Raw genomic sequence first — 16,402 nt, 5'->3', positions numbered from 1 at the left:
TTGCTTTGCTTTGCTTGTTCTTTCCAGAGTCCTTCTAGTTTCTACTTTTTGCCTATCATCTGGCCATGTCTTCTAGGAGTTCTTTTTTGTAATCTCCCTTTAAAACTGCAATTACCTGAGTTTTTTTTAAAAGAAAAGTTTTGTGGTTGTTTTGGGTTATGATTTCTACTTTGTCTACTCTGAAGCAACATTTTTTTTCCTGCTCTGTATCTTTTGTAGAGGGTTTTGCTGTTCCTCTCCACATTTTAAGATAATCTTTTGTGTGGTTGCTATGTACTCTTTGTTGTTGAGTGGAATGAGCTTGATTTTCCTGAGATTCCCTCACAGGGAAGAGAGTGCCCGGTTCCCTGCTCAGGGACTCGGACTCCCTTTTCTGTATTGCCACTGGGTCTGTCTCTCTCCCCCTGTGCTGCTCAGATCCTAGCTCAGGGTATGAAGGGCTTCTCCTTCAGTCCTGGTGGCACCTCATGGGTCCCAGCAGGCATGACCACTTCTTTCCAGGGCCATTTAGGGAAGGGTTTGGTCAGCAGTCTGTCAGCTTCCTGAGGATGACTTCAAACCTCCTTCCTCTACCTACCCTGGTGGACTGCGTGTTTCTCTCCACTCAGGCTGGGATCATCTCCGTCTGGTACATATCAGTTGTTCCTTATCTAAAGGGCTCAGGACTATAAGTGTTCCCATTTCAGAGTTTGCATTTTGCAGTATTTGTTTACACATAATGAAGCATTAGTTGGGATATGGCCCAAATCTAAACATAAATTTGTTATGTTTCATATATGCCTTATCACATAGCTTGCAGATAATTTTATAGAATACTTTTAGTAATTTTGTGCATGAAACAAAAGTTTCATGGTATGGAATTTTTCTACTTGCTGGCACTTAAAAAGTTTTGGATTTTGGAGCCCTCTGGGTTTGGAACTTTCAGATTAAGGAGGGTCAGCCTGTACTGAATATATGCTGGTGACAATTTGAAGCTCTGCCTCCTCCATTAATTTCTATGAAAATGCAATTTTTTAGTTTTTCTCTCCTCTCTCCCCATCTGTTCCTATGGATTGAAGACAGTAAGTTTCTGCTGTGTTCCTCTAAGAAGCAGAACTCCATTTTAGAACCAACCTAGTAGTAGTATGTTGGCAGTGAGAACTGATCAGAAATTAGGATTTCATCAGCCATATACACTGATGGTGACCTGAAAGATGGGGCTAATCCTCAGCTTTTTATGAGCAGAATTGTTGGGTCATCTGGTGGGTGTGAAGAAGGAAGCTTGGAAATTTGGCGTAGTAGGTAGCCTCTACATGTGATTCCACCTGTAGTAGGAAGATTGCAAGTCCAGGGTGGGCAATTTAGTGACTTAGTGATATCACATCAGAATAAAAAAGGACTGGGGGTTTAGCTCAGTACAGAGTCTGATTTAATCTGCAGTAGTGTGTGTGTGTGTGTGTGTGTGTATGTGTGTAGGTCTTGGCCAAATAGAAGTATGAGAAAGTTTATAGAACTGCAAGGTCCAGGACTTCACTACTGCTAAGTCCTTGCCTTTTTTTTTTTTTTTTTTTTTTTTTTTTTTTTTTTTGATGGCACTGGGGATTGAACCCAAGGCCTTTGTACTCAGCTACATCCCCAGCCATTTTTTTCTATTTTTGATTTTAAGACAGATTCTTGCTAAATTTTCCAAGCTGGGGTCAGACTTGTGATCCTTCTGTCTCAGAAATCCCTTCCCAAAGTGCTGGGATTACACACAGGTGGGCACCACCATGCCCAGTTGCTCGTTTGCTTCTTACATGGTCACATTCTCCAGAGGCCCTGTTACTTCTGCTTCAAGTCTACTTATCAGAGTAGGTAAACTGAGCAGGTCCAAGAGATAAAACATGGGCACTGAACATCTTTGCCCCAGGAGATCACCTGTAATGTTCTGGCCATCTAAAAATCTAAATTATTGTTTATATATAGTTTTTGGATGACTTGTTTTATACTTTATGGTTAAGAACTATATCTTCAGATGTAATTTTTTATTAAATAATCCATAATAGTGTTAAACTGCTCTAAATTTCTACTTTCTTGACCTATATTTCTTTCTACCTTTGAGGTTTTTGGGAAGAAAATCAGTGAGAACCTTAAATGTGTCCTAATTTTGATATTGCCTTTAGGAAACAGGCTGTGCTTGCAGGAATTCTGTGCTAGGAGTGCGAACACAGTGAACAGGGACTTTGGCCCTGAGTCAGAGGTCCCCAGTGCGCCTCTCCCATCTGGACTCGTTCTTTATAGGTTAGAGCTCATGGTTTGCAGCACGCTGAGCAGCCTGTGGAGACAGGCTCCTCCCAGTTCAGGTCACAGGACGGAGCAGGAGGCAGAGAGCTTCAGAAAGCAGAAATACTTGGAGATATCCTGTTAACTCTTTAGGGATGAGCCATCCTCTCCCACCCACTAAGACTAACCTAAGACCACTAGATTAAAACAATCCAGGGCAAGATCCTTCTTAGCATAAGATCACCTCTGCCCTCTTGAGTCATCTCGGGATTATCCCCGGCTGCTGACTTATCTACCCCTGAGTCTTCTACCAACCTTGAATCTTCTCTAGCCCTCCTATCATTGCATATACCCAGTAAATAGTGGCCGGCTTGCAGTGTCTTTGTCTCTGCATTGGCCTCCCAGCCTCCCTTCATGCATTACTAAGTTTGTCTCCTGTTTCTTACTTCATCCTTTTGCCCTAGCCCTCATACAGGCAGTTGGGGTTCTTGGCCAGGTCCCCAATAAATTATTTTAGTAGCTGTCTTTCAAATTCTCCAGGAAGTTTTTCACTTGTGATGTGCTTTTTAGAAATATAATTCACTTTTCTTATTTTTGCTTGATAGTGAAACAGACTACTTTTAATTTTTTAAACATTTTATATTGATAGTTGACATTTTCAGTGGATATAATAATGTTATGCTTTCCTTATGCATCTTGAGCTTTATAATGAATCTTTCTAACCTAACTTATGAGTAATATAGCATCTTGTATTCTGGTAGACATCTGTATCATTTCCAAAATATTTCTCATATCCCGTTTTAGGTTATTTTTTGTTGCTTTTTGGTTTGGGGTTTTTTTGAAACGGGGTCTCGCTGTGTAGTGTAGGCTGGGCTTGAACTCACTATATAGCCCAGACTAGTCTGGAACTGTACCACAGGTAGAGAGTTTGGTGAGAAATGATTTGAGTTTAAAACAGTTTGTTTCTTTTAACATTTAGATTTTTTTAAAAAAATTCTTTTCCTATTGTATCAGTTGTCGGTAGTTGCTAGGTATATGTCATTGTCGGGAAGAAACTGACGCTTCCCTCCTAATTATGGCATAGAACTCTCTTGTGCAGGTTGGTACTATTTGATCATTATCTCTACTACTCTCACCGTACATCAGGAATTCTGTCCCATTAAGCATAGTGCACGATGGTTCACGAAGATACGCTAATAAGTATACTTTTGTTGTTTATTTCTGACTTTCAGGAGAAAAACATAAACTACTTCCTACTTTAGATCTCATTTACTGAGCTCTTACTCTATCCGGTACAAGGTGCTTCCCTTTGTTGTTCTCAGTTAAAGTTCATGATCGCTGAAAAATAGGTGATTCTCTGCATCTGACCTTGAAGCAGTACAATTTGAAGATCTTAGGTAAGTCACCCAAAGTCTACAGCAGGGAGAAGTGAGATAAAGTTTCCAGATGAGATCATCTGACCCCCATCTATTTGCTTGTCCCCATTAAATTGTTTTTCCTCAGGGTGAGAAGTGAGACTGAGTTGGAATCTCAGTCCCTCTCTGAGAGTTTTACTAACCATTTTTTTCTGTGAGGTACAGTATTTTCTCCTAAAAAGAAAAGGTGCTGTAATTTGCCCCTGGCTATAGACAGTTGTTTGAACTGTGGTGCTGTGGTGCCAGGTGCGATGCAGCCCGCCCCTCTCACCTGTCAACATCCTAGAGAGCTCCCTAGTTCTCAGCGAACTCTCACATGATGACATTGCAGAGCCCCCACCCTAATTCTGCCTGCTCTGCTAATGAAATAAAACAGGATTTTTTCTGTAGTGCTAATCCACTAGGTGGCAGCAGACCCATGTGGAACAGAATGAGTTTCATGAAGAGGCCATAATGGGACTGTTCGGTTTTTGATGAAATAATAATGCGCCCCCTTTTTTGGTCAGAAATAGCATGTTCTTTTTCTTTTGGAAAATGTAATACATTCTTTAAAGTCACATTTCTGGAAGTAATGGTGAGAATAGGTCAAAATTGTGGACAATGTGAAATATAACGTGTTCAGTATGTTCCTGTGGAAATTCATTTTGTCTTAATCCTAGCTCTATATAAGTTCTTAAGAAACTGTTTACTACATGGAAATAGGACTAAATAAATAATTCTTTTTGTAATTTGAAAATTACTTCCTAATTCTGTTTTATAAATGTTTTCTTTAATATTGAAGTTACGCTAATTCAAATACATCATAAACATCTCTATGAGACGGTTAACATGCTTGAAAACTAAATTACACTGCAGAGAATGAGTGACATGTAGCTATAACATCTTATGACTGCCTCATCTGGTTGATAGCAGACTCCTCATTTTCTCAGTTTTTTACATGGTGAACAAAAAGTATTTGCTACATTAACAATTTAGAAGGTGCCAGAGATTGTGACGCCCAGACCTCGCAAAGCAGTCATGTGTCAAGAATCACTGCAATTGGAGTCACCATCTGAGTAGGGTGTACTGAGTGTGTCTGCTCAAAACATTAGGGACGTTCCCACATGGTGGACTTAGACGCCATTCACTGGTGATGGCAGAAGTAGTTCTCTTTAATTCCTAAAGGCTGGATAATTTTATGCAGTGTTTATATATTATAGTTGTTTATTCTTTCCAAGATAAGATTTTAGTCTTTTTTTAGCTGTCAACTTATTCATGAATATTAAAGTTCCTGTGTGTGACCTGCTTTCTATGGGATTTTCTGGCTTTTTCAGTTATCCTAGTTCTTCATATGTTAAGAAATATTGCCTTTTTCCTAAAATTATTTAATCTCTACCTTTGTTTTTAAGGATATTTATTGTAATAATAGCCACATCCATTTCATCCATGTATTTTTATTACTTTTTACCAATCTCATATATGAAAAGTTAATTACTAATGAAATCGAAATTCTCAAATGTTTATTTGCACTTGTAAATTTTAAGATGATAACCTTTGCTCACTTTTTATTGAGTTGTTTGTATTATTTTGTAGGCTTTTTTTCTATTTTACGGGTATTCTTTCTTTGTCATGTTCTTTATTTTCTTCCATGTATATTTCATTCAGTATATACTTACATTTCTAATATATATATATATATATATATATATATACGTTTTGTATGTAACATTAAAAATGTATGTATCAAGTTGGTCAGTTTTTCCCTCTGTGGTTTTAGTTTTGTGTCATGCTTAGCTAATATCCCTCACTCCAAGGTTATATATTAGATCACATAATAAGTTCATTTTTGTATTTCCATATAGTAATTTGTGTTCAAATTTTTCTCATTTTTAAATTAATATTTGTTTGTGATGCACATTCATTTTGGGGGAATTTGTGCATGTACATCACATCTTGATCCTGCCTTCCCTCCTGTCTCTCCTCGTCTGCAGATCCCCTTCCCATCCTTTCAGAGAACCAACTCTTTTATTCATTGACCCTTTGTATTGTTTTCTTCTGGTCTTAGTTTCATTCTCTGATCTTTATAATTTTCTCTCTTGTATTAGCTTCAGATTTGGATTGTTTTTGTCTGTCTAGGACCTTGAAATGCATCATTAGGTTATTTACTTGGGATTGTTCTATCCTTTTTATATGTGCATTTACAGCTACAACCTTCCCTCTTAGAACTACTTTCATTGTGCCCCATAGCTGTTGGTATGTTGCACTTCCATTATCATTTGATTTTGAGAACTTTTTCTTCTTTGATTTCTTCTGAATCACTAATTATTATTTTGAAAATGTATTGTTTAACTCTCTGTGTATTTGCATAGTTTCTGTGGCTTCATTTACCATTGATACCTAGCTTCATACCACTATCTAACAGATGGTCTATTTTGGAAAAAGTTCCTTGTGCTGTTGAGAAAAATGTATGTACCATTGCTGTTGGGTGAAACATTGTAGATACCTATTAAGTTCATTTGTTCAATGATGTGGTTTAACTCTAATGTCTCTTTGTTGAACTTTTTGTGTGGTTGACCTAATGGTGAAAGTGGGGTTTTGAATTTCCCCACTGTGATTGCACTGGTGTCTATCTGATCTGTCCTTTTAAGTCTAGTAGATTTTGTTTCAGGAAGTTGTGTGTACCAACATCTAGTGCATAGATACTTAAAACTGTTCTCTCTTCCTTTTGAATCATTCCGTTTTCCAGTGTGTAATGGTCATCTTTGTCTTTCATTTTTCCAGTTTTTCTGTGGTTTTTAGATTTAATTGTCAGTGCTTTCTTGGTTCCCAGAGAATTTCTTTTTTTCTTTACTAATTTGTTTTCCAGGTCTCTTCATTCCATCTCCCAGAGAAGGTGTTTTGCTACCAGTCTTTATTTCACCATTTGTAGTTCTCAATTTTTAATATTTAAATAAATAATTTATTACAAATTTATTTTTGCTATATGATGTGAGGTAGGGTTCTGTTTTTCCCCAAAAATATTTTTAGTCAGTTGTCCTTATAATTTATTAATCTATTTTCATCACTTAATGTAGCTTTCTTTAAAAAAAATCCTTTAGAGTTGAGATAAATAAATACCTGCCTTTATTCTACAGAGGCCCATACTATGTTTCATATTACCAGCATATCAACGTACTCTTTTTAAGAAAAAAGCTTTAAGCCTGTATAAGGCACTCCAGGAAAGTCTGTTGAGATTGAAAAAGAAGTGTTTAATTACAAACAGCCATAATTACAAACAACAAATAAAACCTCTCCATCAGACAAAAGGAAAATTGACCCTCAAAACAGCAAGAAATTATTTCAAAACTGTTGCAGTATGATTCCTCTTCAGTATTTATGTTTTTTAGCTTTTACTTAAAAGCAGTGTTTATTACTTTATCCTCCATAAACAAAAGTTGTCCTGTGTTTTGGAATATTTTATCATTCTCTTGATCAAGTAAATAAAGACTACAAAAAAGGCATTTAAGATACATAAATAGACCATTTATTTTAAATATAAAAGAATGGGAGGGTAAGATAGTTCTTCATTAGTTCTTGGAAATGTGAAAATTCTGTGGGATGGGGTTTCATTCTTACTAGTACTTGACACGATGTGCAAACACGCATGAAACACAGACCTCCTTTTATTAAGAGCCTTTTTCCTCCTGCAGTGGTCACAGACATCAGGGTTAGGAGTTTAGCATGAGTTAGGAACGCTTGACTTTTCATCTTAAATTCTTTAAATATTCTAAACCTATGCAAGGTAAACTGTAGTACAGTGACTCCACCTGGATACAATTGTAGACATTTTTCAACTTTTGTTTTACATTTTTTTGTATATTCATGTTTCTCAAGTTGTCCCCACCATATTTTATACCTTTTCCTGATTCAGACTCTAGTACCAAAAGGAAAAAGTCACACTGTACCTTTTGGATGTTTTAATATTTTGAGTGCTTTAGTTCTTAATTTGGAAAGCTGCCTTGGAGCTAAGGATGTGTCTCAGCAGTAGAGCCCTTGCCTAGCATTCATGAGATCCTGGATTAGATCTTCAATATTGCAAAAAGTAAAAAATGAAATATTTATTCTTTGTTGTATTTTTTTGTGTGATAATTGATATTTTTAAAAGCCCAGGCCAGTTTTCTTGTAGATTATACTGGTCTAGATTAGTCTGATTTTTTTCCTCATAGTTAATTGAGGTGAAATATTTGGACAAGGAAAAAAATGCACACATCATTTTGTTACTTTTCTTGTCCTATCCTGTGAGATTAATGTCAGTTTGTCTCCTTGTTAGTGCTAAATTTGATCATTTTTTAAACAACAGATACATCTGTGATAGAATCATCTCCTAAATGTCATCTGTGTGATGATAATATGAAATTATGTGAATGGTCTATGGCTTTAGCATCCTTTAATAATCTTGCTTTTAATGATCAGTTATTATATAGATAATTGAAATTTTTTAAATTTTCCACATATACTAACTTCCACATACACTAACTAGAAATATTTCACTTTATATTATAATGAAATATATAATTTGTCTTATTGTTCTCACAAATTTTATGACAGTAGAATTACGTACAATTCTGTGTGTCATTATGTTTATTTGCTATCTTGATGGAGTAGGGAAGAGGATAATGTTTTGGGGTAATAAATAAGTTCACATAATAATATTCTTTTGATGATTAACCCATTTTTGTTACTAATTAGATTTAAATAACCCATTTCTTTTTCATAGTTACTGTTTATTGTTATCTCTTTTTCTCTTTTAAATGCCTAATTATCTAGTTGCTTCTAATTTTATTACCTCTGTGACCCTAACATTTATAAAAATTACATATTAATTTCCATTATTATAGCTGTAGAAATACAAAGGACACTGAATCAACTTGGAACGCCTCAAGATACACCTGAATTGAGGCAACAGCTGTAAGTACTTAACAACAACAAAAAGTTGCTGTCATGTTATTTTTGTAGTATGTGTTTACTAGGGAAAACAATGGAGAATTAGTAAGGTTTTTTTAGCTACCTCATCTAGACATTTGTACCATGTGGTTTTGTAGTTTTGACTTTGCCCAGAGTAGGAAGATGTTTTTAAAGATCTAGCTTACTCTATCAAACTAAAATGTCTTGAGTTGGCCTTTCTTATGCTTTTTACATTGGTTGTTTTAGACAGCTTTTTAAAAATCGGACTTATACTTCTCAATTTATGTGATTTATTTCCCATAGGTAACAATGCCTTGAGTGATCAGATTTTTATTAAATTTAGGTCTAGTACATATCAGGTTTTGTGAACTATCCTCCCTAACTATCCTTCCACGTCTTTGAATTTCAAAAAGCACTAGCTTCTGTTAAAAAAGTTATAATGAAATGATACTTTACATATTCCAGTAAATTAATATGATGTAAGAGTAGTAGCTATACTTTTCTGTAGTACATCACAGATCTGACAGTGTTTTCACATGACTTTTCATCTGAACATAACTTTTCATGTAAACAATTGGAGTGAGATAGATTAAAAGAACTATTTCTAGTATGCCTAAATGGTATGCCTGGTGTGTGTCTTCAGGGATTGATGATTTGCCCCAAATTATTTATAACCTGACTTTTAACTGTTCAGTGCTGGCTCAACTACAAATTTCAAGTAGTATATAGCTAATATGTGGTATCTCCAAAGTGATATCTCTGCCTTCGAAAGAAAATTGCAAAGAAATAGATAATAACAATTTATATTTTTAAGAAGTAGAATTTGAAAAATTTACAGTTGTTTGTAATTTTTACTTTTTCTTCAGTGGGTAGAATGCCCCAGATCTATAAATACATCTTCATTTATTGAAACAAATTAAAGTGAAAAGGAAATGCATGATTCTGACATACTATATTTTGATATTAATAGCAGAAATTCTGAATATATATATAAGCATTATCATTGTGGTCTTCTTTTGACTATACTACCATTTCCAAAGATTTAAATAAGCACATTACAGATAGAATATTTTGTAAATAAAGATATAAATAGCTTATTTTTTTGTTATTAGTTCCATACAGATATTACACGTTTTTATGTAGTATCCCTTTAGTATGGCCAGTATGTGATTAAAATGAGAGCTAATAGACACTGAGAGGCACTGTTGTTGGAATTTATAAAGCATCAGCTTAATTCTAGCTTATTTTTTTTCATCATCAGGTTTTTTACTTGAAAATATTTTTATTTTTTACATTAATTAGGAAGGTACAGGTATGGGTAAGTTTATATCCTCTTACAAGGAAATACTATTAATTTTCTCCAAATCATGCTTAAATAATAGTAAATTTATACTATGATAAGTCTTCTATTTTTAAAGGTACTCATACAATATAAATGTAGAGAAGTAAGAGAAAGCAGATCTACTCAAGACCCAGGAACTGGGCCAAGTGGATGGCAGCACAGCTTCCTTGCTCAGCTGACCTCTTAAGTGAGATCAGAGAAAGGGCTCCCACACTTCCCGGGTCTCACACTTAAAAGTCCAGACAGCCAATATCTCTCCATTAAATCCCCTCCTGACTTGAGTTATTCTCCCTTCTAAATGGCTATTGATATTTCTGTAAGCTTGTTTACCCTGTCTGAATGAAAAACTTTTATATAATATTTGTCAAAACTAGCATATGAAAACTTGGGTTTGATAGAGGAAATTTAGAGCCATTTTATAAAACTATAAGCAGTTTTGTGGTTTATAGTTTAAAACTAAATATTTTGTAAAAAGTGATTTTTCTGAAGCTGTTGATCAGGGCTGATGAAAGTGGCAGAGCTGTAGCATTAAGAAATATTATCAGTTCTTTGGCTGTAATTTGTGTTTTCTCACTTTAGGCAACAGAAGCAGCAGTATACTAACCAACTTGCCAAAGAGACAGATAAGTACATTAAAGAGTTTGGATCTCTGCCCACCACCCCCAGTGAACAGGTATTAACCTTTAAGACACGTGATGTATTCAATGTGAAAGAAATCAAATGCATTATTGAATCTTTGAACTATGATGGTAGAAAAGACAGTTAAGGGCCAAAAAAAAATCCTATTTAAGACTAGTTCACAGAACACAAAACTGTATTTAATTACTCAGGTAGTATCCTGTGATTCAGTAAAGCAAGAATTATTTCCATGCAGTTGCCTTAACCTATAATTAAGTAAGTGCTCAGAAAATGCTTCCTAGGTAATTACTTCCCAGCCTTCCAGGCCTGGCTCCATACAGCGTGTGTGCGCGCACACACACATGCACACACGCACACACATTCAACATGGAAGGCTGCCCAGGGGCACATATTTATTTCCATACCTATGTAACGGAAGTAAGTTACTACATAGGTAAGAGTGGCAGGTTTTACTTGACCCCCCCCAAGAACTACTTTAAAATAACTTCAAAATCGTGACGCAGTGTCTAGCAGGTACAAAAGTTTGAGGTAAGAAATCTAGCAAGATGAGCCTTTTGCCTCAAGGTAAATGTGCACAGTATTTGAACATATAGCCAAAATTTTACTGAGAGTGAATTAGTAAATTGGGGGTTTAGTAAAATTTTTAGAATTAAATAAAGAGCCAGCCAGCTCGATTCTAGTAGGCTTCTTTCCTCTTTCCTCTAGCGTCAAAGGAAAATACAGAAGGATCGCTTAGTGGCTGAATTCACAACAGCACTGACAAACTTTCAGAAGGTCCAGAGGCAAGCTGCTGAGAGAGAGAAGGAATTTGTCGCTCGAGTAAGAGCCAGTTCCAGAGTGTCTGTAAGTACTTTACGTAGCATTGTAAAAACGAACTTGATATTCTCTCAGGGTCCTAGGGAAATCTATTTTCGCGTGACTTTTTAAGTCATAGATATCTGAGTATCTTGGAAATCCATACTTGAATGTTTCTTTTCAGACTTTTCTGCTCAGTTTTTAAGAGTGATAGTTATGTATTGTTGTTACCTTGCCTGTGTCATGGAACAACAGATTTCAGACCTCCTACGATACAGAAACTGTCCGAAAAGATTCGGAGTGAAATGGTGGTGGCTTCTCACAGTGAGTCGGCACCACGGCCCTCTACTGCGTACCTGCTAAGGCAGACAGTGCCATACTCCCAGCTCCGGAGGAGACCGTGGGGCTGAGCAGAATACAGTGTATAGAGCAGGAATTTTGAATGCAGGCCTGGAGAGGGTTAGACAATGAGCACAAGTGGAATTTTGAGATAAGCTAATATTAAATTCCCTCAGAAACCATCCTGAATTATTTTCTTATTCTTTAATGTAGAAGTTCCACAACTACATTAAATTTTAACCAAATATTTATTTGATTCATAATAATATTTGGTGAATATTTATTACTTGGTCTTTGAGAATATTTAATGAATTCCTTCCTTGTTAGTTTATAATTTTATTGTTATTTGAAACAGTTGGCCTAGAAAATCAGAACAAGAATTTTTCAGCGGAGATTGATGGATCCCGGGGGACAGGCTGAACTTCTCTGGGCAGCTGACACCTCTGTTCGGTTCGGTTCGGGCCGTGGGGGGGGGAGTGCTTGGGAGCAGCCTGCTCCCTCCAGAGAGGTGCAAAGGGCGGAGCCTCGGCGAATGGCTTTCCTGCTGGCCGCCTGCGAAGGTTTAGATTCAGGATTTGTTCCTAGTGTGCAAGACTTTGACAAAAAGCTGACAGAGGCTGATGCTTACCTACAGATCTTGATAGAGCAACCAAAGCTTTTTGATGACAAGCTTCAAAACTGTAAAGATGATGAGCAGAGAAAGAAAATTGAAACTCTTAAAGAAACAACAAATAGCAGGTAGAATCAATTAAATACTGCATTGTGTTGCTGCCGACTGCTTAAGTACTATTAACCCGGTAGATGCAATATATCAACCTAGTCCCTTGGAACCTGTGATCAGCACAATGCCTTCCCAGACTGTCTTACCTCCAGAACATGCTCAGTTGTGTAAATCACAGCAGCGTCCATCTTCCCTACCCGTTGCGCCTGTGTTAGCTACCTTGGGACATCATCAGACTCCAGCAGCACATAGTACAGGCAGTGGGCACTCACCACCTAGTAGCAGTCTGACTTCTCCAAGCCATGTCACCTTGTCTCCAAATACAGTCCCAGAGTTCTCGTACTCCAGCAGTGAAGATGAGTTCTATGACACTGATGAATTCCATCAAAGCAGTTCATCCCCAAAGCGCCTGGTAGATTCTTGTGGCTCTGCCTCAGTCTTGACCCACAGCAGCTTGGGAAATAGCCTGAAGTGCCCGGACACCACAGAGTCACTGAACTCCTCCATGTCCAATGGGACAAGTGATGCCGACCTTTTTGACTCACATGATGATAGAGATGACGACGGGGAGGCCGGGTCTGGGGAACAGCATGAGTGTTACCATGCACCTCCTGTCACAGGTTAACCTGGGAATGGACCTTACGAAGGTAGTTCTTCCAACATTTATTCTTGAAAGAAGATCTCTTTTAGAAATGTATGCAGACTTTTTTGCACATCCGGATCTGTTTGTGAGCATTAGTGACCAGAAGGATCCCAGGGATCAAATGGTTCAGGTCATGAAATGGTACCTTTCAGCCATTCATGCAGGAAGGAAAGGATCAGTTGCCAAAAACCGTATAATCCCATCTTGGGTGAGATCTTCCAGTGTCACTGAATGTTACCAAATGACGCTGAGGGGAACACACAGCTAGTTTCAGAAGGACCAGTTCCTTGGGTTTCTAAAAACAGTGTAACATTCATGACTGAGCAGGTTTCCCGTCATCTGCCAATTTCGGCCTTTTATGCTGAGTGTTTTAACAAGAATATACAATTCAATGCTCATATCTGGACCAAGTCAAAGTTCCTTGGGATGTCAGTTGGGGTTCACAGTATAGGGCAGGGTTGTGTCTTGTGTCTAGACTACTACGAACATTACATCCTCACATTCCCTAACGGTTACAGAAGGTCTCTCCTCACAATGCCCTGGGTGGAATTAGGAGGAGAATGCAGTATTAATTGTTCTGAAACGGGCTGTAGTGCAAACATCGTCTTCCACACTGAACCTTTCTGTGGGGGCAAGAAACACAGAATTACTGCTGAGATTTTTTTCTCCAAATGATAAGAATACTTTCTGTTCCATTGAAGGGGGAGTGGAGTGGTATAATATATGTAAAATACACAACAGGGGAAAATACAGTCTTCGTAGACAGAAGTTGCCTATAATCAAGAAGAAAGGGAGGAAGTTGGAAGACCAGAACGAGTATGAGTCCTACTGCCTTTGGAAGGATGTCACTTTCAATTTAAAAATCAGAGACATTGATGCAGCAACTGAAGCAAAGCACAGACTTGAAGAAAGACAAAGAGCAGGAGCCCGAGAAAGGAAGGAAAAGGAGATTCAGTGGGAGACAAGGTTATTCCACAAAGATGAAGAATGCTGGGTCTCTGATGAACCTTTACTGAAATGTCTTGGTGCTGCGAAGCATTAGGTTGGGAAACACCAAGTTTACACCTGATGACCAGGGTAGCAGGGCTAATGAAGCAACAATCAGTCTTCCTTTGGGAGAACCTATGGCTCCCTTCTCACTGCAGTGGTTCCTATCTCAGGGATACTGAACTTTCGACTTTCCTGACGCAGATGAACAATTAAGCTGGAGAAGCTTCTGTTTTCCTCTGTGGCAGTTACAATTTTGACTTCAGTCTTGAGAAAACTTCAGGTTTTGAAACAAGGTATCTGTTCCTTTTCCGAAACCCATGCTTTGAAAAGCATTTATAAACCCAAATCTCATATTCTGCACTCTAGTTCTGCTTTTAAGATACGACATACAAGGTGTCTACTTCGTGTGTCTTGGGTTCTATATGTACATACACATAGACACAGCTATACCTTGATAGCAGGTTTTTCATAAATACCTATAAATACTGGTTCTTTAGTTTTAGAAACTAGTGCAATGTATTAAAAATCAAGTATTAGGAAATTTCATCTATTTTAGAATTGAGCAATTACATTTATATAAACCTGGATTACAGTTTAATTATTCTTAAGGCTTCATAAAATAGTCTTTTCCAAAAAAAAAAGAATGTTTCTCCTTATCTACACATACACATAGATACACACGTATGTGTACATCCCAAATATATAAATAAATTTAGATTATTTTAAGGTAAAATGTGAACGTTGTTTATTTTTTTCTTGTCCTTGTTTTCTTTGCTCTCTCTTAAACCATCCTATTACTTAATTAATCAGGGCGGTTTTCCTGAGGACAGCTCAAAAGAAAGGAATCTTGTGTCCTGGGAAAGGTAAGAAACATAAAATATTTTGTAGATCAGAAGGCAGTATTTTGTTATTGTTCCGTTTAGTTTGGAGGGAAGGTCTTGCTGTGTAGTCCAAGCTGACCCTTGAGCTTCCAGTGGAGGCCACATGGGCCTCGAACTTGTCCCCTCATTTGAGAGGCGTCATGCACCACCACACTTTGCCAAAAGTAATTGTAGTCTCTGGAGTAGAAATAAAGCTTTCAGTATATTATAGCATAAATATCCTATTTTATTTATAAATTTAAAAGCAATAAATTTCAAGAATGTTTATTACAAGATATGTAAAATAAATTATCCAAATATTTATTGACTTAATTTTTCACATGGTTTATTTCCTTATGAAGTTTAAGTCAGCTAAGAAGAAACTTACTTGCCAAATACAGTTTTCAGTAATTAAATAACAAACCAGGCGTGTTTGCACATGCCTGTAATCCCAGTACTTGGGAGGCTGAGGCTGGAGAATCACCATGAGTTCAAGGCCAGCCTGGGCTACAAAGTGATTTCAGTGCCAGCCTGAACTACAGCGGGCGAAACCCTGTCTCAAAAAGATAAAAAAGAAAAAAAAAAAATAGCAACTCTAAACCCATATAAGATAAAATAATAAGACAATTAAAAAATGAGTAAATTTTGAATTCTTAGCATTTTTTAAGGTGAGCAATTCCCAGAGTTTGAAGAACAGTATATCCTATTTAGAATTTCTTAAGTATGCAGTAATTCCTATTGTTTTGGATACCAGCTCTTTTTCTCATATTCTTTCTATTAGCCAAACACAACCTCAAGTGCAAGTGCAAGATGATGAGATTACAGAAGATGACCTCCGCCTCATTCACGAGAGAGAGTCTTCTATCAGGCAGCTTGAAGTAAGACTCACTTTGTAGAAATTGGCTGCTGTTGTCTTAGTGAGTTTATGCTCACAAGCTTAGATGATGCTAGGAAAGAAAGAACACTAAGTAAAGGTTTGAGTTTACTGCCATTTCTATTGTATAAATTGGAACAGTAATAATCTCTTTAATGTTTATGCTAGGATAAGAGAATATGTTTCCCTGCCTGAGCTGTTTCTTTTAATTCTGTTAAGTCACTTTAGTATTAGAAAATAGCAATTTGGAAGTGTCTGTCCAGAAACTCTGGATTGCTTCCCATGGTATATGATACACATCATACCTTCATGAATAAAACTATGTACAATAGCTTTAAAGGTACTTTATTTCTTTTTAGTATGTTTATAACATCAGAGAGACCTAAAGGATTTGTTAAGTCGTAGTTCTTGTGGAAACTGCCTTGTTCTTAAAAAGTGGGCTAATACTAACTAACAGTACATACAGTGTGTTGAGAGCTTTCTAACGCCAGGCACCAAATGATAAATTATTGGTTGGTTACCTCAGTCATCACAGAAGCTCTATGATGAGTTAACTGTGTCATTATCATCTCCATTTTATAGATGGGGAAATGAAGGCCTGTGATGAATATGTAATTGTC

At 36.8% G+C, this 16,402-nt stretch overlaps 1 protein-coding gene and 1 pseudogene across 3 annotated transcripts in view; both read left to right on the top strand.

Annotated features, from left to right (window-relative positions):
* Positions 1–16,402, top strand: part of Stx7 (syntaxin 7) — a 47,472-nt gene that overhangs the window by 19,403 nt on the left and 11,667 nt on the right. For all 3 annotated transcript variants that reach the window (XM_005389210.2, XM_005389208.2, XM_005389209.2), the window contains exons 3-7: positions 8,513–8,582; positions 10,501–10,594; positions 11,266–11,403; positions 14,859–14,911; positions 15,690–15,786. In XM_005389210.2, the coding sequence (XP_005389267.1) occupies positions 8,513–8,582; positions 10,501–10,594; positions 11,266–11,403; positions 14,859–14,911; positions 15,690–15,786 (452 nt within the window). The remainder of the gene's footprint in view (positions 1–8,512; positions 8,583–10,500; positions 10,595–11,265; positions 11,404–14,858; positions 14,912–15,689; positions 15,787–16,402) is intronic.
* On the top strand, positions 11,410–14,781 carry LOC106149048 (annotated as a pseudogene).

Source organism: Chinchilla lanigera, unplaced genomic scaffold (assembly GCF_000276665.1).
Source record: "Chinchilla lanigera isolate Chin_1 unplaced genomic scaffold, ChiLan1.0 scaffold00035, whole genome shotgun sequence".
Lineage (NCBI taxonomy): Eukaryota > Metazoa > Chordata > Mammalia > Rodentia > Chinchillidae > Chinchilla > Chinchilla lanigera.
Note: the sequence above shows the minus strand (reverse complement) of the source record. Positions and strands in the feature narration are given on the sequence as shown.